This window comes from Anolis sagrei, chromosome 1 (genome assembly GCF_037176765.1).
Source record: "Anolis sagrei isolate rAnoSag1 chromosome 1, rAnoSag1.mat, whole genome shotgun sequence".
Taxonomy (NCBI): Eukaryota; Metazoa; Chordata; class Lepidosauria; order Squamata; family Dactyloidae; genus Anolis; species Anolis sagrei.
The window spans coordinates 341,898,679-341,922,070 of NC_090021.1; the positions used below are offsets into that span (position 1 = coordinate 341,898,679).

General features: G+C 45.9%; 1 protein-coding gene across 4 annotated transcripts in view; it reads left to right on the plus strand.

Moving 5' to 3' along the window:
- MDGA2 (MAM domain containing glycosylphosphatidylinositol anchor 2) overlaps positions 1 to 23,392 on the plus strand; it is a 633,808-nt gene that overhangs the window by 273,961 nt on the left and 336,455 nt on the right. For all 4 annotated transcript variants that reach the window (XM_067463147.1, XM_067463149.1, XM_067463148.1 and 1 more), the window contains exon 3: positions 17,154 to 17,328. In XM_067463147.1, coding sequence (XP_067319248.1) covers positions 17,154 to 17,328 — 175 coding nt within the window. The remainder of the gene's footprint in view (positions 1 to 17,153; positions 17,329 to 23,392) is intronic.

A 23,392-nucleotide genomic window follows, 5' to 3' on the forward strand; every position in this document is an offset into this window, starting at 1 on the left:
GGTTAACACCAGCACTTTGAATTGTGCTCGGAAGCTAATTGGCAGCCAGTGGAGTTCAAGTAACAGCGGAGTAGTGTGCTCCCTGTACCCAGCACCCGTTAGTAGTCTGGCTGCCGCGCGTACTTGCAGCAGCTTCCGGTCAGTCTTCAGAGGCAACCCCACTTAGAGAGCATTGCAGTAATCTAAGCGGGATGTAACCAAAGCGTGTACTACCATGGCCAAGTCAACCCTCCCAAGGTACGGACGCAGCTGGCGCACAAGTTTTAATTGTGCGAAAGCTCCCCTGACCACCGCTGAAACCTGGGGTTCCAGCCTCAGCGATGAATCCAGGAGAACTCCCAGACTGCGTACCTGAGCTTTTAGGGGGAGTGTGACCCCGTCCAGCACAGGCTGTAACCCCGTACCCTGTTCGGTCTTACGACTGACCAGGAGTACCTCTGTCTTGTCTGGATTTAGTTTCAATCTGTTGTCCCTCCTCCAGTCCGAGACAGCGGCCAAGCACCGGTTCATGACTTGAACAGCCTCCTTAGAGGACAAAGTGCTATGGGATCATTATTCTGGGAAGGCACACTGGAACAAGCTCCTCTTAATGACTGCCAGAGTTGGGGCATGCCTGATGTCCTTAGGAAGTGAGTTCCAGAGTCGAGGGGCCACCACCGAAAAGGCCCTCTCTCTCGTCCCCACCAATCGCGCTTGCGATGGAGGTGGGACTGTGAGCAGGGCCTCTCCAGATGATCGAAAAGATCACGTGGGTTCGTATACAGAGATGTGGCCACGAAGGTAGGCAGGTCCCAAACCATTCAGGGCTTTGTAGGTGAGAACCTGCACCTTGAATTGGGTACGGAAAATGAATGGCAGCCAATGGAGCTCCTTAAACGGGAGGGTTGACCGCTCCCTGTAAGGAGCCCCGGTTAACAACCTGGCTGCCGCCCATTGGACCATCTGGAATTTCCAAGCCATTTTCAAGGGCAGCCCCACGTAGAGTGCATTACAGTAATCCAGTCTAGAGGTGACTAAGGCATGGACCACCCTGGCCAGATCCGCCTTCACGAGGTACGGTCGCAGTTGGTGCATGAATCTTAATTGCTCAAAGGCCCTCCCGGCCACCGCCGACACCTGAGCCTCAAGCGTAAGTGATGAATCCAGGAGGACACCCAAACTATGGACCTGTGACTTCAGGGGGAGTGCAACCCCGTCCAACATAGGTTGCCACCCTATATCCCGATCCGGTTTACGATCTACCAGGAGGACCTCTGTCTTGGGATTACTCTTCAGCTTGTTCGTCCTCATCCAGACAGCCACAGCGGTCAGGCACTCGTCCAGCACTCGAGGGGCTTCCTTGGAGTTAGTTAGTTCATCCAAACATTTGTTTAATCTTCATTCGTTGCACTATTTACATCAGTACAATTCAAAATGCATAGATCCACAAAGAGTCTTGTATTTACACGACAAGATTCACTGAGCAGTGACATACAGCAAGATAGTCACAGGTACAGATCACGTGAACAGATCACACAACGAGAACACATATGAAGAGAGAAGAGAAAGTGTGAGCATTCCATTCTCCTTTTATAGCTACCTGGTGACTTGTCATCACTAAGGTACAAATGAATGATGCAACCTCCAGTCATACATCTCACATGATTATGACTTACCCATTTCTGCAATCCCCTCAGGTGTTTCATCAGACCCTCTCAGTCATTCCCCAGGTGTTTGCCACATCGTTGCACTCCAGGACAGGAAAAGCCCTCTGATTTTAAAACACCACACCGTCGAATGGAAAACAATCCTTTTATTGAAGATAATTAGAAGGCAGCAAGTAAAAAGCACTTAAAAGAAATAGGTAAATCCAATTAGGTAAGAAGATAAGCAGGAGCCAAAATAATCCAGGGTAAAGTTCAGCAAAGTCCATAAAAACAAAGTCCACACTTCTCTAATATAATTCAGGAAAAGAGGAAACATTAATCCAAGGCACGAGTAGGCATTCATACAATCCAAGTGTCCAAACCATGAAAAAGAAATACTTAAACAAGCAAAGCTTCCATGAAACAAAGGACAAGAACCACACTTGATTACAATGGTGCTTTATCTGACTACATTTCCCATACATGAAACTTTTACTAAGATTACTAAGATTTTACTAAGATTTTACTAAGATTACTTTTACTAAGATTACTAAGATTTTACTAAGATTACTTTTACTAAGATTACTAAGATCATCTGGAGAGGCCCTGCTTTCGGTCCCACCAGCCTCGCAAGCGCGGCGGGTGGGGACGAGGGACAGGGCCTTCTCGGTGGTGGCCCCACGACTCTGGAACTCTCTCCCTCTGGAGGCCAGAACCGCCCCATCCATCCTAACATTTAGGAAACGGGTGAAGACGTGGCTGTGGAGTCAGGCCTTCGAGGAATGAGACAACACCATAGGACTCTGGATGGAAGTGGATATAGATCCATCTTATTAGGACGACTGACCACTGTAGTTTTATATTTAGTGTTTTTAAAGTTGTTTTGTAATTTGTGATATATGATATTTTAATGAATGTATATGTTTTTATGGCTGTAAACCGGGCTGAGTCCCTCAACGAGGTTGAGAAGCTCGGTATACAACACTGTGAAATAAATAAATAAATAAATTATCCCCTCGTTAATCTATTCCATGCACTCAGGAATTGGTTTTGTTTTACTTGAGATCCCCTTATCTTTTTCTGTTGGATCCTGGCAGAACGCCGAAGGCACTGTTCGGCCTGTCTATTTTGACTAATTTCCTATTTGTTTGCTCATTAAGTCTCACAGCTGGGCCAGGTGCCCAGTTGTTTTCAAGCCCCAAATCCTGAGAATCCTCTGGTAACAATTCAGGGAGTATACTATATGTTGCACTCCCTTCAGGGACATTCCCATGGGAAACTACACTTTGCTCAGGGGTCTCCTTCTCCGCATCAGTATCATTGACCAAACCATTGCCATCTTGAAATTCATTGGCATCACTTCCCACATCCAAAGCACCCTGATCTTGAAACACAGTCACAGGCTGGACTCCAACACACATGTCCATCAGAACTGTATTTTACACATGGATTAAATGCCCAGGCATTTCTATCTAATGGAAATCAATTGAGTTGTAGATCTATAATTGACCTGTATTTACAATTTTTACATTGGCTGAATCTGCACTACAGAATGAATGGAGTTTGACGCAACATTAATTGCCCCAGCTCAGTGCTATAGAATGCTGAGATTTGTAGTTTGATGGCTCAACAGCAGCCTTTGGCAGAGAAAGTGAAGAGCTGTGTAAAACTATAACTCCAAACATTCTGTGGCATTGGGCCATGGCAATTAAGGAAGTGTCAAATTGCAGTAATATTACCATGTAGATGCATTTTTAGGTGTATTTGGTACATTTTCTGCTGAATTGCACCTTTCCCATCCTGGCAGTTGAACATATTGGCCGTGATTTGCAAAAATTTTCCAAAGATATTGAGAAGCGGATAGAAATGCTTTACAGTCCTGGCTCACGCCATGTCCCTCCTCCAAACCCCAAATAGTAAAATCAAAATCAAGCCTGCAAAGCTTATTTGGTAACATAATGCATTATTCAGCTTTTCTTGGCACCCGATTGGGCTTTCCAAGGCAGAGAGCTGGAAGTTGTTTTGATTACAGCACATAACCAAGGCTGCATCTGAAGAGAAGGCAGCCTCGAGCTAATATTTTTATTGTGGATTTGTTTCGGGACTTAAAATCCCAACTTTTTTTGGGTCAAAGTCACACTCAAGGTGGCACAAACAATGGCGACAAAACCAGAGGAAATGCAACTCCAAAAGCAGTGTGTCAATGCTTAGTTGTAAAACTACGATTCCCAGGATCCCATAGCCCAATAGCTCTCAACTTGTGGGTCTCAACAATCCCACCGAATTCTTTGTGCAAAAATTACTGTTAGAGCAAGAATTTCAAAAATGGGCCTAGGTAAATGAAAAGGGATGGATCGAGACTAGTGCAAAAACACGACATGGGGGAATGGGTAAGTTGCAATAAGTGGTCCCAACCATAGTAATAGTGTGTGTTCTGTCACGCGCTGGGCCTGTAACAGCTGTACTTTTCTATAGGCCATATACTTTAAGCCTGGCGGGAAGCCAGGGTGCCTCAAAGAGAGGTTCTCAGGGATTTTTCGGAAGTGATGGTCTTTAGAGTCTTTAATGATACAACAAAGTCTTTATTATGGAACAAACAACAAATCTTCAAAGGTTCAAACAACACTACGAGGCCTTCTTAGTCTAGTCCTCAATGGACTGGTACCTAACTTTGATTAACTAAACTTTCTTTGTAGGAAAAAACCGTTTTTAACCTCTCCCAGGCTGTTTACTATCTATGCCTCATCGGTATGGGTGCTACTACCGATTCCAAATGCGTCTGGGTATCAAGTACATCTACCAGCTGAGGCTTGGAGATATTTCAGCTGGAGTTCGGTGGTTCTGTAGTGCTGTCCCCCCTCCGAGAATTCTTTGAAACTTCAGGGCTGTTTTTCCTCTGATAGCTGTGAGGCTGAGAGGCTGTGAGCTCTCATCCAGAGCCTTTAGGACCTTTCCCCTGGAATTTCTGCTTCTGTATCCTCGGATGTTATTGAGAAAGGAAGCTTTTCTACGGGACGAGCTGGTTTACGTCCTATAGTTTAGCTACCTTGTGTAAGACTGCCCAAAAAATGGCTCCTTTCCCTCCCAGAGCCCTGAACAAGGGGCGGAACCAAAGCTTAATTATGATGGACAGGAGGCCTGTCCTAGGACTGCAAAACAGATAACAGAAAGAAAATAAAGTTGGAGCTCCTGGTACAGACGTACCAGCACAGTGTGGCCTGTGGCTGCTCAATTCCCAGGCCTATTGTGGGACTGTCCAGGATAGAAGATGGGGGTGCGAGAACAGATTCTAATAGTGTCCAAGGGATGGGCTGGCACTAGGTTACAACATCTGTTATAGAACTCCAATATGCTGATGACATTGTCTGTGCACATTCAGAAGAAGACCTACAAGCCACTCTAAACACCTTCACAGAAGCATACGAGAAGCTCAGCCTCTCATTTAACATTGAGAAAACCAAAGTGTTCTTTCACCAGCCAATCCCTCTCCAATGCCAGAAATACAGCTTAATGGTGTAACGTTAGAAAATGTTGATCATTTCTGCTACCTTGGCAGCCACCTCTCCACAAAAGTCAACATTGACACTGAAATACAACACCGCCTGAGCTCTGCAAGTACAGCATTTTTCCAAATGAAGCAGAGAGTGTTTGAGGACCGGGACATCTGTAGGAATCCCAAGCTATCGTCCTCCCAACCCTGCTATATGCCTGTGAGACGTGGACTGTCTACAGACGTCACATGCAACTCCTGGAACAATTCCATCAGTGTTGCCTCTGAAAAATCCTGCAAATCTCTTGAGAAGACAAGCAGACAAAAGTCAACATGCTGGAAGAAGCAAAGACCACCAGCATTGAAGTGATGCTCCTTCACCATAAACTCCGCTGGACCAGCCACGTTGTCTGAATTCCCGACCATCGTCTCCCAAATCAGGGGGGCTTGAATTGTGCATTCCCACTTGGGAAATTGGGGTTGAACTGTACTTTCTTTGCAATGTCTCAGATTCTACGATGCCTTGAACATTGGTCACCTTTATCTCACCTATGTATTCCACTGCTTCCATGGAGGAACTTCTCCAACACGACCAAGACGTCATCCATTCCATAGTGTTCTCCTCTTCTTCTGAGCCTCATTCTCCTCCGTTTGAGGCTGTGAAATCAGACTGGGTAGAGCAAATTGCAGGAACCAGAGGGAAACATCTGCAGAGGCTAAAGAGGTCCATGCGGAGCTATCCATCAGCCTGAGAGAGGCAGCCTGGAGAGGCCGGGGGTGCATTGGCCCATGTCGGGCTCCCAACATCTGACCCGGGGCCAGGCATCCGGCGCTGGGCCTGCCTTCCTTGCCTGGATCATTAGGCAGCGGAGCATCTTTCAGGGTCTGCCAGGCTCCTGTTTCCCCAAGAGCCTTGGCAAAGGGCTGGCACTCACCATATTGCCAAGCATATGATCCGGAGCTGGGATCTAATCGAATTAGCCTGGCAGGTTGAGAAGACTTCAGGCGATGGGAGGGAGGGAGGGAGTGATCACAAAGGAGAGGAGGGAGCCCTGCAAAATGTGGTTGGATGAGGTGCCTTCAAGATGACTTATGGCAACAATATAATTTCTGCAGGGTTTTCTTAGGCAAGGAAGACCCCAAGATGGTGTGGCCAGGCCCTTCTTCTGACATTGAGGCTATTTCTCCAGGGATTTCTTGATGGTCTTTCATCCAGGTCCTTACCTATCCTCCTTATCTTGTAAGATTATATGGAATCTGGTGTCTTTAGGGCAGGGCTGGCCCTAGGTAATAATTAGTGTAAGTAAACAGTATTTTGCCCCCCCCCCCCAACCAATCATAAGGAAAGAGAAGGAAGGAAAGGCGCCTCCTGCTGTGTGTGTGCGTGGGCACCTGTCCTTCATAGAATCATAGAATCAAAAAGTTGGAAGAGACCTCATGGGCCATCCAGTCCAACCCCATTCTGCCAAGAAGCAGGAATATTGCATTCAAACCACCCCTGACAAATGGCCATCCAGCCTCTGCTTAAAAGCTTCCAAAGAAGGAGCCTCCACCACACTCTGGGGCAGAGAGTTCCACTGCTGAACAGCTCTCACAGTCAGGAAGTTCTTCCTAATGTTCAGATGGAATCTCCTCTCTTGTAGTTTGAAGCCATTGTTCCACGTCCTAGTCTCCAAGGAAGCAGAAAACAAGCTTGCTTCCTTCTCTTTCCTTCCTTTTTTCTTTCCTCTCTCTCTTTCCTTCCTTATTTTCATCCCCCTCTCCTTCCTTCCTTCCTTCCTTCCTTCCTTCCTTCCTTTCTTCCTTCCTTCCTTCCTTCCTTCCTTCTCTCTTTCCTTTCTTCCTTCTCTTCGTGCCTCTCTTTCCTTCCTTCTTTTTTTCTTCCCTCTTTCCTTCCCTTTTTCCTTGATTCCCTTTCTTTTCTTTCTTCTCTCTATTCTTCTCTCTCTCTCCTTCCTTCCTTCCTCCACTCGTTCCTTCTTTCTTTCCTCTCTTCCTCCCTCCCAGCTTGGCAGAAAGGGGCTGGACTGGATGCCCTTTGGGGGACCTCTTTCCAACTCTTCTAAGTTCCTCTGTGTGGTGGCAAAGGGAGCCCCTTCTTTTGCTTCTTAATATAATTAGTATTATTAAAGGGCCCTTCCTGCCCTTCTTCTCCTCCTCTTCTTTTTTCCTCCCTCCTTTTCAAGGCAGGTCTGCTTTATTTCGGGTCTGTATCAGGAGGTCTGCGTGTTGCAGCTGCGATGGGGCGAGGAGGAGCCTCTGCCTGGAAGAAGGGAAGGAAGAAAGGAGGAGAAAGAGGAACCACCCCTTACTCCCCCTGAGATGCCAGAAAGTGCATACCGGGGGCGCCTCAAGAGTGCCCCTCGGGAATTTGCACTATATGCAAATGCGTATCTTGCCTATTGCTTCAGCCACCCCTGCTTTAGGGTATTTAGACCATTATATACAAGATATAGAATCATAGAATCATAGAATCAAAGAGTTGGAAGAGACCTCATGGGCCATCCAGTCCAACCCCCTGCCAAGAAGCAGGAATATTGCATTCAAATCACCCCTGACAGATGGCCATCCAGCCTCTGTTTAAAAGCTTCCAAAGAAGGAGCCTCCACCACACTCCGGGGCAGAGAGTTCCACTGCTGAACGGCTCTCACAGTCAGGAAGTTCTTCCTCATGTTCAGATGGAATCTCCTCTCTTGTAGTTTGAAGCCATTGTTCCGCGTCCTAGTCTCCAAGGAAGCAGAAAACAAGCTTGCTCCCTCCTCCCTGTGGCTTCCTCTCACATATTTATACATGGCTATCATATCTCCTCTCAGCCTTCTCTTCTTCAGGCTAAACATGCCCAGTTCCCTAAGCCGCTCCTCATAGGGCTTGTTCTCCAGACCCTTGATCATTTTAGTCGCCCTCCTCTGGACACATTCCAGCTTGTCAATATCTCTCTTGAATTGTGGCGCCCAGAATTGGACACAATATTCCAGGTGTGGTCTAACCAAAGCAGAATAGAGGGGTAGCATTACTTCCTTAGATCTAGACACTATGCTCCTCTTGATGCAGGCCAAAATCCCATTGGCTTTTTTTGCCGCCACGTCACATTGTTGGCTCATGTTTAACTTGTTGTCCACAAGGACTCCAAGATCTTTTTCACACGTACTGCTCTCGAGCCAGGCGTCACCCATTCTGTATCTTTGCATTTCGTTTTTTCTGCCAAAGTGGAGTATCTTGCATTTGTCACTGTTGAACTTCATTTTGTTAGTTTTGGCCCATCTCTCTAATCTGTCAAGATCGTTTTGAATTCTGCTCCTGTCCTCTGGACTATTGGCTATCCCTCCCAATTTGGTGTCGTCTGCAAACTTGATGATCATGCCTTCTAGCCCTTCATCTAAGTCATTAATAAAGATGTTGAACAGGACCGGGCCCAGGACGGAACCCTGCGGCACTCCACTTGTCACTTCTTTCCAAGATGAAGAGGAAGCATTAGTGAGCACTCTCTGTGTTCGTCCACTTAACCAATTCCAGATCCACCTCACCGTAGTTTTGCCTAGCCCACATTGGACTAGTTTCCTTGCCAGAAGGTCATGGGGGACCTTGTCGAAGGCCTTACTGAAATCCAGGTACGCTACATCCACGGCATTCCCTGCATCTACCCAGCTTGTAGCTCTATCGAAGAAAGAGATCAGATTAGTCTGACATGACTTGTTTTTGATAAATCCATGTTGACTATTAGCGATGACTGCATTTGTTTCTAAGTGTTTGCAGACCACTTCCTTAACAATCTTTTCCAGAATCTTGCCCGGTATCGACGTGAGGCTGACCGGACGGTAGTTGTTTGGGTCATCCTTTTTTCCCTTCTTGAAGATTGGGACCACATTGGCCCTCCTCCAATCTGCTGGAACTTCTCCCGTTCTCCAAGAACTCTCAAAGATGGTTGCCAATGGTTCCGAAATGACTTCCGCTAGTTCCTTCAATACTCTGGGGTGTAGTTGATCTGGCCCTGGGGACTTGAACTCATTAAGAGCGGCCAGGTATTCCTGAACGACTTCTTTCCCAATTTGGGGTTGGATGTCCTCCAAACCCTCATCCACTCCATCTTGCTGAGGTTGAAGACTCTCTTTTTGTGAGAAGACCGAGGCAAAGAAGGCATTAAGTAGTTCTGCCTTTTCCCTATCCCCTGTCAGCATTGCCCCATCCCCACCTATTAGTAGGTTTGGTTCAGTTTTAAGTTCCTTAAGACCCATCTACACTGCCATATAATCCAGTTTCTGAATGAAGATTAACTGCATTGAACTGAATTATATGGTAGTATAGATCCATCCTCAATCATCCATAGAATCATAGAATAATGGAGTTGGAAGAGACCACATGGGCCATCTAGTCCAACCTCCTGCCATGCAGGAAAAGCACAATCAAAGCACCCCCCCCCCCCAAGATGGCCATTTAGCCTCTGTTTAAAAGCCTCCAAAGAAGGAGCTTCCACCACACTCTGAGGCAGAGAGTTCCACTGCTGAACAGCTCATAAGGTCAGGAAGTTCTACCTAATGTTCAGATGGAATCTCCTTTCCTATAATTTGAACCAATGGCTGCATCGAGTCCTAGTTTCAAGGGTATCCATTCTGTTTTCTTTAGACAACTCCTATTTTTCCTTCTCATTGGAACTATGGAGCCCCCGGTGGTGCAGTGGGTTAAACCCCTGTGCCGGTAGGACTGAAGACCGACAGGTCACAGGTTCAAATCCGGGGAGAGGCGGATGAGCTCCCTCTATCAGCTCCAGCTCCTCATGCGGGGACATGAGAGAAGCCTCCCACAAGGATGATAAAACATCAAATCATCCGGGCGTCCCCTGGGCAACATCCTTGCAGATGGCCAATTCTCTCACACCAGAAGCGACTTGCAGTTTCTCAGGTCGCTCCTGACATGACAAAAAAAATTGGAACTATTAGAGATGATGCCTTAACGTAAGGTAAAGCAGCCTCAGTTAGGAAGGCAGAAACCACACCCAAACTGCACAGGGAATCAAACAGTTCTCATGACACATAATATTGGAAAAGAGAATTGTGTGAAAGGCAAAATAGAAAAATACCTCTCTCTGCCATTGCAGGAACTTTGAGATGTAGGGTTTTTGGATTATGTAGTTTAGAAGACTGCAGATCAGGAAGAGAGAGAGAGAGCCATTCCACCCTGTTGAGCAAAGTAAATTAAAGTGCATGGAGCAAAAGGTCAGGCAACAACCTGCTCTGCTTTAAATACTGAATGCTGGGCTAATGAGGCCAGCTGGAGTGATTAACTGCCAACTAATAATTAGCTTAGTCCAGGCCATTCCATTGCTACGGAACAATATTTCTAAAACTTGCATTCATCCCTGTCTGATCCTTTTGATTCCCTGTCTCTGACATTGGAACTCTCTTAACTTTATGGCATTCCCTTCTTGGCTTTACTTGGATTGACACCTGGTTTGTAAACAGAGCATGAGTCAAGAGTGTGATGCGGCAGCTAAAAGAGCCAATGCCATCCTAGGCTGCATCAATGGGAGTCTAGATTAAGGGATGTCAAAGTCCCACTCCATTCCCACTCTCCTGGAAGACCCATGTGTCCAGTTCTGGGAAAAGCTTTTCAAGAAGGAAGTGGCCAAGGGAGGAGGTGTCCGGAGAAGGGCCACCAACATGGTCAAAGGTCTGGAAACCAAAACCTATGAGAAACAGCTTATGTGACTAAGTGTGGAGAACAAGGGCTGAGAGAAGGGGACATGAGAGCCATGTTTACATCTTGGAAAGGACAACGTATTAAGGAGGAGGGCAGCTTCTATTCTTCTGCTCCAGAGACACAATTGAGTGTGTCTCTTGGGTTCAAATTCCAAGAAAAGGAATCCCACTTCAACATTAGGAACAACTTTCTGATGGTATGAGCTCTTTGGCAGTGGAATATGATGCCTACTCTGGAGGTCGCATAGCAGAGGCTGGATGGCCATCTGTTGGGAGGGCTTGGGTTGTGCCTTCATACCAGGATGCAGTTAGACTGGATAGTTCTTGGGGCCTCTTCCAAGTCTAGGATTCTTTGATTCAAACATTGTTCCCCTCTGTTTCCAAATTCTGTAGAGTTTCTTCTGTGGTCCGATCCCTTCTCTTCTACTCTCACTGTTATTAACTGCAAGGCTTGCTTTCAAGGAACTGTTTTCAAGTCACTCAACATTCACATGTTTTGTGTTTTCCTCTTTAAATGAGTGGTGTCATTTCATTTGGAGAGGCTGAACATTTCTCAGCCATTACCACATGAAACAAGGTGGGCTTGTCCAGGTGTGTGCTCATCAGCCCCTGGGTGCCCTCCAGGAATGAAGGAAGGAAAGAAAGAGGTAAAGGAGTAAAGAGGACAGGAAGGAAAGAGGGAGGGAGGGAGGGAAGGAAGGAAGGAAGGAAGGAAGGAAGGAAGGGAAAGGAGGAAGTGAAGGAAGGAAAGAAAGAAGCAAAATAAGAAGCAAATGAAGGAAGGAAAGAGGGAAGGAAAGGAGGAAGCAAAACAAGGAAAGAAGGAAGGAAGGGATGGAGGGAAGAGGGAAGGAAAGAAGGAAGCAAAAGAAGGAAGGGAAGGAGGGATGGAGGGAGGGAGGAAAGAGGAATGAAGGAAGGAAAGAGGGAAGGAAAGAAGGACGGAAGGAGAGAGGGAGGAAAAAGAGGAGAAAGGAATGGAGGGAGGGAGGAGGCGAAGAAAAGAAGCAAAGGAAGGAAAGAAGGGAAGGATGGAGGGGGGAAGGAAAGAGGGAAGGAAGGAAAGATGGGGAGGAAGGAAAGAAAGGAAGGGAGGGAGGAAGGAAGGAAGGAGATAAAGAGGTAAAGACGACAGGAAGGAAAGAGGGAAAGAGGGAGGGAGGGAAGGAAGGAAGGAAGGAAGGAAGGAAGGAAGGAAGGAAGGAAGGAAGGGAAAGGAGGAAGTGAAGGAAGGAAAGAAAAAAGCAAAAAAAAGATGCAAATGAAGGAAGGAAAGAGGGAAGGAAAGGAGGAAGCAAAACAAGGAAAGAAGGAAGAGGGGGATGGAGGGAAGGGGAAGAGGGAAGGAAAGAAGGAAGCAAAAGAAGAAAGGGAAGGAGGGAGGGGGAAAGAGGGAAGGAAGGAAAGAAGGGAGGAAAGGAAGGAGAAAGGAAAGGAGGGAGGGAGGAAGCAAGGAAAAGAAGCAAAGGGAAAGAAGGGAAGGATGGAGGGAGGGAGGAAAGAGGGAAGGAAGGAAGGAAAGAGGGAAGGAAAGTAGGAAGCAAAGAAGGAAGGAAGGAAATAAAGGAGGGAGGGAGGGGAGAAAGAGGGAAAAGAAAGAAGGAAGGAAGGAAGGAAGGAAGGAAGGAAGGAAGGAAAAAATGGGAGCTGTGCCCACTTTGCCAGACTCTGCGTGGGTCCAGGAGCCGTGCAAACATCAAATAAAGAAGTACCATTAACTCCCGCCTTCTCCTGCATTTCCTCCGATGTGGGTTTCCAAGGAATCCTGCAATTTCTTGCTGTGGGAAGGAACCCTGGGCTGCCCTCTCTTTCGCCTTCTCTGCTCATTGATAATCCTTCCATGAATTAGCGAGCAGCCCCCCGCCTTACGAGCGAAATAGACTAAACTGGGAAAATTGAGCATTTTGCAAAGGAATGCAATCTAAGGAACCTGCTGCTTCCGATTAAGGGGCTGGCATCTTGGGATGTAAATCTTGGTACATTTCATGCTCCCAGGCAAGGGGAAATACGTTTGCCATTTTTCTCCTCGCCACAAGAGCCGGAGCAATTTGAAATGGATTCCAATAATCAGAGATTCTATGTACAGATCTGGAGGAACTTGTTCTCTGCCAGAGCTATTTGGGAGCTGAATGGACTGCCTCAGAGGGTTACAGAGTACAGTGTTCCCTCACTTTTCGCGGGTGTGACATTCCAGGACCACCCGCAAACAGTTAAAATCCGCAAAGTAGGGACACTATATATGTATATTGCATTCTGAGGGTGAGGCAGAAGTGAGGAGAGATTTAAAGGCACCATGCACCTTTTTTTTTGGCTAGCTATCTCTGTTTTGCTTTGCAATCCCTCTTGATTGGCTGCCTCTCTCCCAAGGGGGAGTGTGAAGCCCCCTTCCACACTCCATCATTGCCAGGAGGTAGGATTAGAACGACGCTCTGGGCAATGCCATTCATAAACTGGGAGGCAAAAACTTGCAAAATAACGAGTCTGTGAAAAGCGAACCGCGAAGTAGTGAGGGAACACTGTATTCTTTGCCTTTGTTCCCGGAAGATTTTGCCTTGGAAAAAGTTCCTGTTTCCATTCGTATGGATTTAAATTTGAATGAGTACTGTGGATTTTGGCTCTCTTGACTTCATGTACCGTGCCTTTTGTGGACTGCTTGTTGTAGTAGAGTGTGCTGAGCAAGCGACAACGAGTAGTAGAAGGGCAAAGAGGGCTGTTCAGGTGTTGGATCAAGAGCAGCAAAGGAAGCGAATTAGGGAAATATTCATGACACCTACAGATACTGAGTCATTCGAAGGGTTTACAGATTCTGAGATGGAGGAGGAGGGAGAGGAATGTAGAGGTTTCAAATGGGTTACTCGAGAGCAAGAGTCAGATGAGGAAAGGGAAAGGAAGCCGATCCGTGAAATACTTAATGCTCCAACTGAGGAAGAAGATTTCATGGGGTTCACGGGGAGTGATGGGACTGAGAGTGATAATGGAAAGTAGGATGGGCTAGACTGGACCCGTGTACAAGAGATCAGGGGCATAGGTACTCAACCCACCTCAAGTGAGGACTTTGAAGGGTTCTCAGGAGACTGGCAACCTGGAAATACATGGGGTGATCTAAGTCTTGATAGACGCTGGAAAAGCTGGAGGGATGGGCAGTGGCAAGCAGCTGTGGAAGCGAAAGCACCTGAAAGTGATGATGACAGAGTGGAGTCCAGCTCCACCTCTGATGAGGAGTTATAGGATAAAAGTAAGGTATCAAACTATTGGAACTTTGCAGTAGGCAAAGTGTTGTATTGGGCTTGGGACTTTGTTGCTGCTTTTACTGTCGTCTTGGGTCCTGGGACTGCAGATCGTTGTGTTTTCGTGCTTCTACCGACTGGAATCCTGTAAGTGCTGACTTCGGATTGTTTTTGGACGACGACATCGCATTTTGGACTTAACTTCTACTTTTGGATGTGCCTCGACCTTGGACTGTTTCCTGGCTACGTTTTTGCTTGCTCCCACCTTGTTACCTTGTGTTTTATGGACTCTGTAATTTTGAAGCAGTTTGCTTAAAGTTTTTGTTATACCGGATTATATCTCTGTATAATCCAGATTATTCTCCAAATTGCGTTTTTTGCTTAGCAGTTGCTACAGACTTTGTTTAATTGCTAGACTCGCTGAATTCAAGTGTATCTAAGCTATTTTTGTTTGTTAATAAACCTTGTTTGGACCTTTTACTTGTGTTTGGCTCCTTTAAGGCTTCTGGTTCACAACATTGCTGCTATCTTGTAACTTCTATTCTACTGCAATTTTGGGGAATGCCTCCCCCCCCCCCCCTTTGTACATGCTTTTCTTAATAAACTTTTGTCGTAGTTAGTACTACTGGGCTCTGGTGTGGTCCTGGTTGAAAAGGTGTCTCAAGGCTAGAGTGCAACAACACCACATTGGCTTCATGAACCTCTCTACTTGATAACAGAATGCATTATGTTCAACTTACGAAAGTGGCGAAGTCTCACTCATTTCTCCCCACTCGAAACCCGATTGAAAAAGGAATCAAACGCCTCATGAACGGCTTCATCCTTCTCTGCCTCTTCATCTCCCACCCTAAGCAATTATTCTGGGAAGATGCATTTTGCGAATGTGAAATCGTCTTGGTGTGTGTGTGTGTGTGTGTGTGTGGTGTTGACGGGGGAGGGAGCACAATCAGCCTGACATCCTATCAAGCATTTATCCCGCAGCATCCTCCTTGCGCAAGGAGATGATGGGAAGCCGCTCCTGGCGGGGTTTAAAAATAGAAAAATGCTGACAGTCTGTGGTGGGGGAAGGAATCTCCGCTCGGAGCTTGGCCGTCTCACATCTATGGCGAATCCTCCTGACAGGACGCATCTGCTGTGGCTTTGGAGGCCTGGCAGACCCACTCCTCAGCTCGTCTTAGGGAGAGTCAGGAGACAAAAAGGACACAGAGCCTTGTGAGGTGTCCCGGAAAGCAAGGCATGGCTCTGGCAGAGGGAGAGTTTAAGCCTTTGCGATCATGAGTGGGATTATTTCATCGAGCAGATACAGCCTTTGAGACCCTTTCTCTCCATCTATTCCACCCCTTAGACCAAGTGGGCAGGATTGGAATGGTCTCCAGGTCTGTCCTCATGGACAGAAGGTAAATGAATACATCAGCATTTACATGAATTGGGGTCTTTGGAAGATCATGCCTGTGTTGGATGGGGTTAGACTACCCCTGAAGACTGAGCCTGAGCCTGGAACCCCACTGAGCCTGGAACCCAGGTCTCGGCGGTGACCAGGGGAGTATTTGCACAGTTAAAACTTGTGCGCCAGCTGCACCTGTACCTTGGGAAGTCTGACTTGGCCATGGTAGTCCACAGTCTCCTTACATTCTGTATAGACTACTGCAGTGTTTCTCAACCTGGGGGTCGGGACCCCTGGGGGGGTCATGAGGAGGTCTGAGAGGGGTCACCAAAGACCATCAGAAAACACAGTACTTTCTGTTGGTCATGGGGGTTCTGTGTGGGAAGTTTGGCCCAATTCTATCATTGATGGGGTTCAGAGTGCTCTTTGATTGTAGGTGAACTATAAATCCCAGCAATTACTCAAATCTCAAGGTCTGCCCCCCCCCCCCCCAAATTCCACCACTGATCACATTTGAGCATATTGAATAGCCATGACAAGTTTGGTCCAGATCCACCATTGTTTGAGTCCACAGTGCTCTTTAGATGTAGGTGAACTACAACTCCCAAGCTCAAGGTCAACCCTTCCAGTATTTTCTGTTGGTCATGGAAGTTCTGTTTGCTAAGTTTGGTTCAATTCTATTGCTAGTGGAGTTCAGTATGCTCTTTGATTGTAGGTGAACTATAATTCCCAGCAACTACAAATCCAAAATGACAAAATCAATCTGCCGCCCAGCCCCACCGGTATTCAAATTTGGATGATTCAGGTATTTGTGCCAAATTTGGTGCAGTAAATGAAAATATATCCTGCATATCAGATATTTACATAATGATTCATAACAGTAGCAAAATTAGTTGTGCAGTAGCAACAAAAATAATGTTATGGTTAGAGGGTCACCACAACATGAGGAACTGTATGAAGGGGTCGCACCATTAGGAAGGTTGAGAAACACTGGACTACTGCAACACTCTCTACATGGGGTTGCCTTTGAAGACTGTTCGGAAACTTCAACTGGTCCAACGAATGGCAACCAGATTACTCAGGGAGCATACAACTCCTCTGCTGCGCCAGCTCCACTGGCTGCCAGTTTGCTACCAGGCACAATTCAAAGTGCTAGCTTTAGCCTATAAAAGCCCTAAATGGTTCTGGCCCAACATACCTGTCCAAACGCATCTCCCCTTATGAACCATCTAGGATGTTCAGATCATATGGGGAGGCCCTACTCTCTACTCCGTCTGCGTCACAAATATGTCTGGCGGGGACGAGAGACAGGGCCTTCTCAGTGGTGGCCCCTCGGCTATGGAACACCCTTCCTAGGGACATTAGATCAGCCCCTTCCCTTTTGACCTTCCGAAAAAAAGTCAAAACCTGGCTATTCGAGCAGGCGTTTGAAAAGGCAGTGTAATTAGACATAGGATTATGGCCTGCGGGCTCCTAGAGGGGCGGTGTACAAATGTAGCAAATAAATAAACAATGGCAGCATTTCACACCTGGCTTTGGGACAGAGACATATAGGCCCTGCTCTTAATACTCAGACGCAATTAAGTTCAGAATCTAAAGCAGGATGGTTTGACCTCAGTTGTACTGTCACAGCTCAATGCAATGGACACTTGGGTATAGTCTTTTGGGAAAACACCCGCTCTCTTCAGCAGAGAAGGCTAAAATTTTTGCAAAACTTTTTCATCCCTTGCTCAGATCAGATGGACCAAAACTGCAGGAAGTGCCTCCGACCGGTTCCAAGACTCGAGCGTCTTCAACGAGACCCTGAGGATCTCCAATATCCAGCGGCACCAAGGCGGGCGCTACTACTGCAAGGCCGAGAATGGGCTGGGCTCTCCAGCCATCAAGTCCATACGGGTTGACGTCTACTGTAAGTACACCCAGAAGATGATGAACAGACTGACTCTTGTTTGCTTTGCAGATGGAGACCAGGAGAGCCACGTCCTTGGTGGTTTGGAGGAACTGTTTCCTGGGAGTCCTTCCACTCATCAAGTGGCCATCCTGTGGGTGGAAAGAGTATTTGAAGTGACAGGGAAAAGCCCCCCTCCCCACAATAACCTCAGAACCCATATTTACTTCTTGTGCTGAAATGTACCAAGTCTTCCAGAAGATTAGATCGCATGCTTCGTTTGGAAGCTTCCATAGAATTGCCTGAATTCCAATCCAAACAAAGTATAGTTTTGAAGAATTTAGAGATTTCTAGAGAAGTCTCTTCTCTCTGGGAATTTTCAAGGTGGAACTCTGGGAATGGGCCAGTTCTATGTTTTTTGGTCATATCAATGGTTTCAGGAATATCTTCCATGTAAGCTGTGGGTACTAGGCTTGGTTGATAAAAAAAATGGTTCAAAACTCATTTCAGATATAGGGGCGCTGGTGGTTCGATTCTAAAATCAATTCCGATTTTCACAGGAAAAAATGTTCGAAACTTTTCAAAACTTCCAAGACTTCCGAATACTTTCATTAATTGTTTGAAAGTGTTATTTCCTGTTTCATTGGGTGGTCTTTACTCTGAAAGTAATTGTTTTACTCCAGAAGTGGTGAAAAGGAAGTGGAGGAAATTCCTTCCTTCTCTGGTTTAAAGCTGGCTTCTCTGGCTTGAGCCGAGGCCAGGGACCAGAAGTGAGGAAAAGCAAGAGTAGGAAATGCCTTCCTTCTCTGGTTTAAAGCTGGCTTCTCTGGCTTTAAAAGTGGCTTCTCTGGCTTGAGCCTAGGCCAGGAAATGCCTTCCTTCTCTGGTTTAAAGCTGGCTTCTCTGGCTTTAAAAGTGGCTTCTCTGGCTTGAGCCTAGGCCAGGAAATTCCTTCCTTCTCTGGTTTAAAGCTGGCTTCTCTGGCTTGAGCCGAGGCCAGGGACCAGAAGTGAGGAAAAGCAAGAGTAGGAAATGCCTTCCTTCTCTGGTTTAAAGCTGGCTTCTCTGGCTTTAAAAGTGGCTTCTCTGGCTTGAGCCTAGGCCAGGAAATGCCTTCCTTCTCTGGTTTAAAGCTGGCTTCTCTGGCTTTAAAAGTGGCTTCTCTGGCTTGAGCCTAGGCCAGGAAATTCCTTCCTTCTCTGGTTTAAAGCTGGCTTCTCTGGCTTGAGCCGAGGCCAGGGACCAGAAGTGAGGAAAAGCAAGAGTAGGAAATGCCTTCCTTCTCTGGTTTAAAGCTGGCTTCTCTGGCTTTAAAAGTGGCTTCTCTGGCTTGAGCCTAGGCCAGGAAATCCCTTCCTTCTCTAGTTTAAAACGGGCTTCTCTGGCTTGAGCCGAGGCCAGGGATCAGAAGAGGAGAAAAGCAAGTGGAGGAAATCCCTTCCTTCTCTGATTTAAAACTGGCTTCTCTGGCTTGAGCTGAGGCCAGGGACCAGAAGTGGAGAAATGCTGAATCATTTCCGACTCACTTCATGAGTTGTAACAAAAATGGCGGAAAAAGCTTCGGAAGGGCAAAGGGACTTCTGGTTTTCTTAAAAACTTTGAAATCGCTTCAAAAAGGTAATTTTTCCGACTTTATTCCGAATTACGAAGATTCGGACGGTACCTAACCATGCCTAGTGGGTACTTCTATTTTCCAAAATATAATAATAATAATAATAATAATAATAATAATAATAATAATAATAATTTTATTTCTTATGGTTCGAGGTGGGTTACAGCATTATTTAAACGCATAAAAATTGTGTGTGTGTGTGTGTGTGTGTGTGTGTGTGTGTGTGTGTGTGGTCCCCTGCCACATGTTGCTGTGGCCCAGTCTGGTGATCTGGAAAATAAAGTAATTAGAAAGTGTTGGTTTCTAATATTTGTAATTCCTTTCTGCTTGTGGGTAAAACAGTATTTCTTGCTGTTTCTTTGCCAGTGTTGATGTGGAAATTGTCTGGGTTGCCTACTCTAGATCACGCAACATAGCATTCTATGATTTTAGGATTCAATGGAATTAATGGAATCTCTAGAAGACTTGATGGCAAATATGTTTCCTGCCATTTTTATCTGTCTTTGGGTCACTGAAAATGAGATAGAAGTAAGGAATCATTCATTTCTATGATGATCCCAGAACAGACATTTCTAAAAAGGCAAATAAGGGAGAAGAAGGCTGGCGGGAAGGACCCCAGATATTTGAGTGTGATCCAAAAACATGGAAAGTCTGGAGAAATGGCCAATATTGAACCCATTTCCATAGAGGACAAAAAGTGCATCTGTGTAGAGCAGTGTTTCTCAACCTTCCGAATGCTGTGACCCCTTCATACAGTTCCTCATGTTGTGGTGACCCCCAACCACAAAATTATTTTTGTTGCTACTTCACAACTCTAATTTTGCTCCTGTTATGAATCATAATTTAAATATCTGATATGCAGGATATGTTTTCATTCACTGGACCAAATTTGGCACAAATACCTCATACGCCTACATTTGAATACTGTTGGGGTTGGGAAGGGAGGTTGATTTTGTCATTTGGGAGTTGTAGTTGCTCGGATTTATAGTTCACCTACAATCAAAGAGCATCCTGAACTTCACTAGCGATGGAATTGAACCAAACTTGGCACACAGAACTCCCATGGCCAACAGAAAATACTGGAAGGATTTGGCGAGGATTGACCTTGAGTTTTGGAACTGTAGTTCACTTACATCCAGAGAGCACAATGGATTCAAACAATGTTAGATCTGGACCAAACTCCATATGCCCAAATGTGAACACTGGTTGTGATGGTGCAAGTGGTGCCACCTATATGTAGAACTGTAAGTTGCAGGATTTGAACTGTTGTATCATGCCTGATTTTGCCTTTTTACCCTGTAAATGTACAGTTGGATTGATTGGTTATTTATAGCTGTCAATCAACGTTGTTTGCACCAGTTGAATTGCTCCTCCTGCTCAATTTTTGACCCCACCTCTTCCTAGACATTAGGACAGTGTTTCCTTTTCCATTCCACCATCAAACTTTCTATCAGATGGATGTGAGAGAGAGACTTGGCTCTGAAGCCCTTGATTAAGTTACCTCTCAGCACCAATTCTGAGGTTCTTACCCTTGAGACTTATGCTTCATGTTCAGATCAACCTGGACGACGTTGAGAAGTCTCAAGCACCTTCAAACCAGTTCTTTGGCACCAGAGGAAGGCTTTGTGCCTTCAAAATATAGGCCATTGGAATTGGGGTTGTGATTATTCCGATATTCACAGCCATTGAGAAAGAGGGACCTGGAAAAGCTTCTCAGCTGCAAAACTCCTTGGACCCAAGACAACCAGAGACTGTAACTTCCAGCTTATTGCCTTAAAGGGATAGCTTTTGTGAACAATTAAACCTATTTTGAGTTATCTACGGTGTTTTTGGTCCTTGGGAGTTCCGGTTTTCCTAAAGGAGGGCAAGAAACGATCCCCTGGGGAAAAGATGTCACGTCCATGCCTCTTTCACTAAGAGTTATAGCCCCAGGCGTGACAGCACACTGGTGGAGTTTGGGGAAAATATATTTGACTTTTGGGAGTTGTAGTTGCTAAAATTTATAGTTCACCTACAACCAAAGAGCATTTTGGACACCACAAAGGACAGAATTAGGCTAAACTTCCCCCACAGAAACCCCATGGCCAACAGAAAATACAAAGTTTTCTGATGGTCTTTGGCTATGCCTCTGACACCCCCTTGCGACCCCCTCCCCAGGGGTCCCAACCCCCTGGTTGAGAAACACTGGCGTAGAGACAGGCATAGGTGTATGCAAAGCCTGTTAAGTGCTTGGGTGCTTTCTGCTTCTCTTCCTGAAAGAGTGAAGGGTGTGAGACCTTCCCTGCTCTCTTTGGGGAGGAAACCTGACCCAGCAGCGGAGGGAATTTTCCACCTTTGAGAAAGCAAAATGAGCTTATGGCATCACAAAGGTAGTCTTATATTTCTAAAGAAAGAAAGCGATGCGAGTCATAGCTATGTTCGCCGCTCAAAGGAAGAAATTGACTCAATTTTGAACAAAAGGAGCATTAACTGATCCATTGAGAATCTGTTTTCTTAATCTTCTTATGCCACTGATCCTGACGCATTCACGAGGCCCAGAATCACAACCAAAGGAGGAGAAAGAGCCCAAAGGGGAAGGAAGACAGGTCACAGGGAGTTTCCCAGGAGGGAAGGGAGGGCAGCAGGCCTTGGGTGCCTTCAAAGGACTCTCTACACAGGGAAACTGTGGCCCCTTCTATACTGCCATATCAAATCCAGGTTATCTACTTTGGACTGGATTGTATGGCAGTGTGGACTCGGATGATCCAGTTCAAGGCAAATAATGTCTGCAAGCCATGAATCCCTATGAGGAGTGTCTTCAGGAGCTGGGTGTGTTTAGCTTGAAGAAGAGAAGTTGAAAGATGCAGACATATAGCCATTGGGCTTGTGCTAAATTCTCAGAAGTTCTGTAAGTCATATTAAAATTCATTAAATCTGTACTTCCGAAGTGATATTGAAATGGCAGGGAGAGGGTTTCAGGAAAAGAGACAAAGAGAGGTCCAGAGGTCTGAAAAGCACGGATTTTATTTCCAGCTGGGACTCTGGTGAGGAGTTGTGTCCAAAAGCATCCAGAGCAATGGTATAGGTGCAGACTTTCCCTTTTATAGTCTCCAAATGCAAGCAAACAAAGAACATGTGTCTACCTCATTTACTACGTCACCTTAGCATCATAAGAATATCAAGTTCTACCTTCCAACATGCAAAAGGCATGTCTCTGTGTATTTCTTTCTAGCAGCATACATCCATCAGGGGCCTGCTTTTGACCTGTCGGGAGGGAGAGGGGGGCTCCTTTTAGACCAGTGTTTCTCAACCTACCTAATGCTGTGACCCCTTAATACAGTTCCTTATGTTGTGGTGACCCCCAACCATAACATTATTTTCATTGCTACTTCACAACTATAATTTTGCTCCTGATATGAATTATCTTGTAAATATCTGATATGCAGGATGTATTTTCATTCATTTGGCATGAATACTTGATACGCCCAAATTTGGATACTGGTGGGGTTGAGGGGAGGATTGATTTTGTCATTTGGGAGTTGTAGTTGCTGGGATTTATAGTTCACCTACAATATCAAAGAGCATTCTGAACTCCACCAATGATGGAATTGAACCAAACTTGGATCACAGAGCTCCCATGACCAACAGAAAATACTAGAAGGGTTTGGTGGGCATTGACCTTGGGTTTTGGAGTTGTAGTTGACCTACATCCATAGAGCACTGATGTATCTGGACCAAACTTGGCATGAATACTCAATATGCCTAAATGTGGACACTGGTGCAGTTTGGGGAGGATAGACCTTGACATTTGCGAGTTGTAGTGGCTGGGATTTATAGTTCACCTATAATCAAAGAGCATTCTGAACTCCACCAATGATAGAATTGGGCCAAACTTCCCACACGGAACCCCCATGACCAACAGAAAATACTGTGTTTTCTAACTGTCTTTGGCGACCCCTCTGACAGTCTCTCGCAACCCCCCCCCCCCCGGGGTCCCGACCGCCTGGTTGAGAAATGCTGTTTTAGAGCCTAGTTGTACCAGTCTGTTGCTCCTAGGACAGGCTTATCTCTCTCCGGGAATGTATGGATAACATGCCCCCCTCTTCAGCCCCCCTCTTGCTGTGCCTGGACAGCAGCTTGCTTGTCCGTTAGCATTCTTTCTATACCGAGAGAACTTGATTTTTCTATACATTTCAGTGCTTGTAAAGTACATACAATTTATACATAAATCAATATCTATTTTTCCAATATCTCCTCATCAATATCCAACGCGTGGGTGTGGCTAGTGCCAAAAATTTAAGAATCTAAACTTACCCAGTGCTTTTTTGTTTGAATTTTGTAAACCTCTAAAGCAGGGGTCCTCAAGTTCAGGACATCCACATTCCAGGCCACATGACTTATGGGGTACACTTGCACACTCCTTATAATCCTTACATGCTCAGTCGTACACCTTATTGTCCATTGTTGTTCAGCTATGCCTTACTGGCTCCTCGC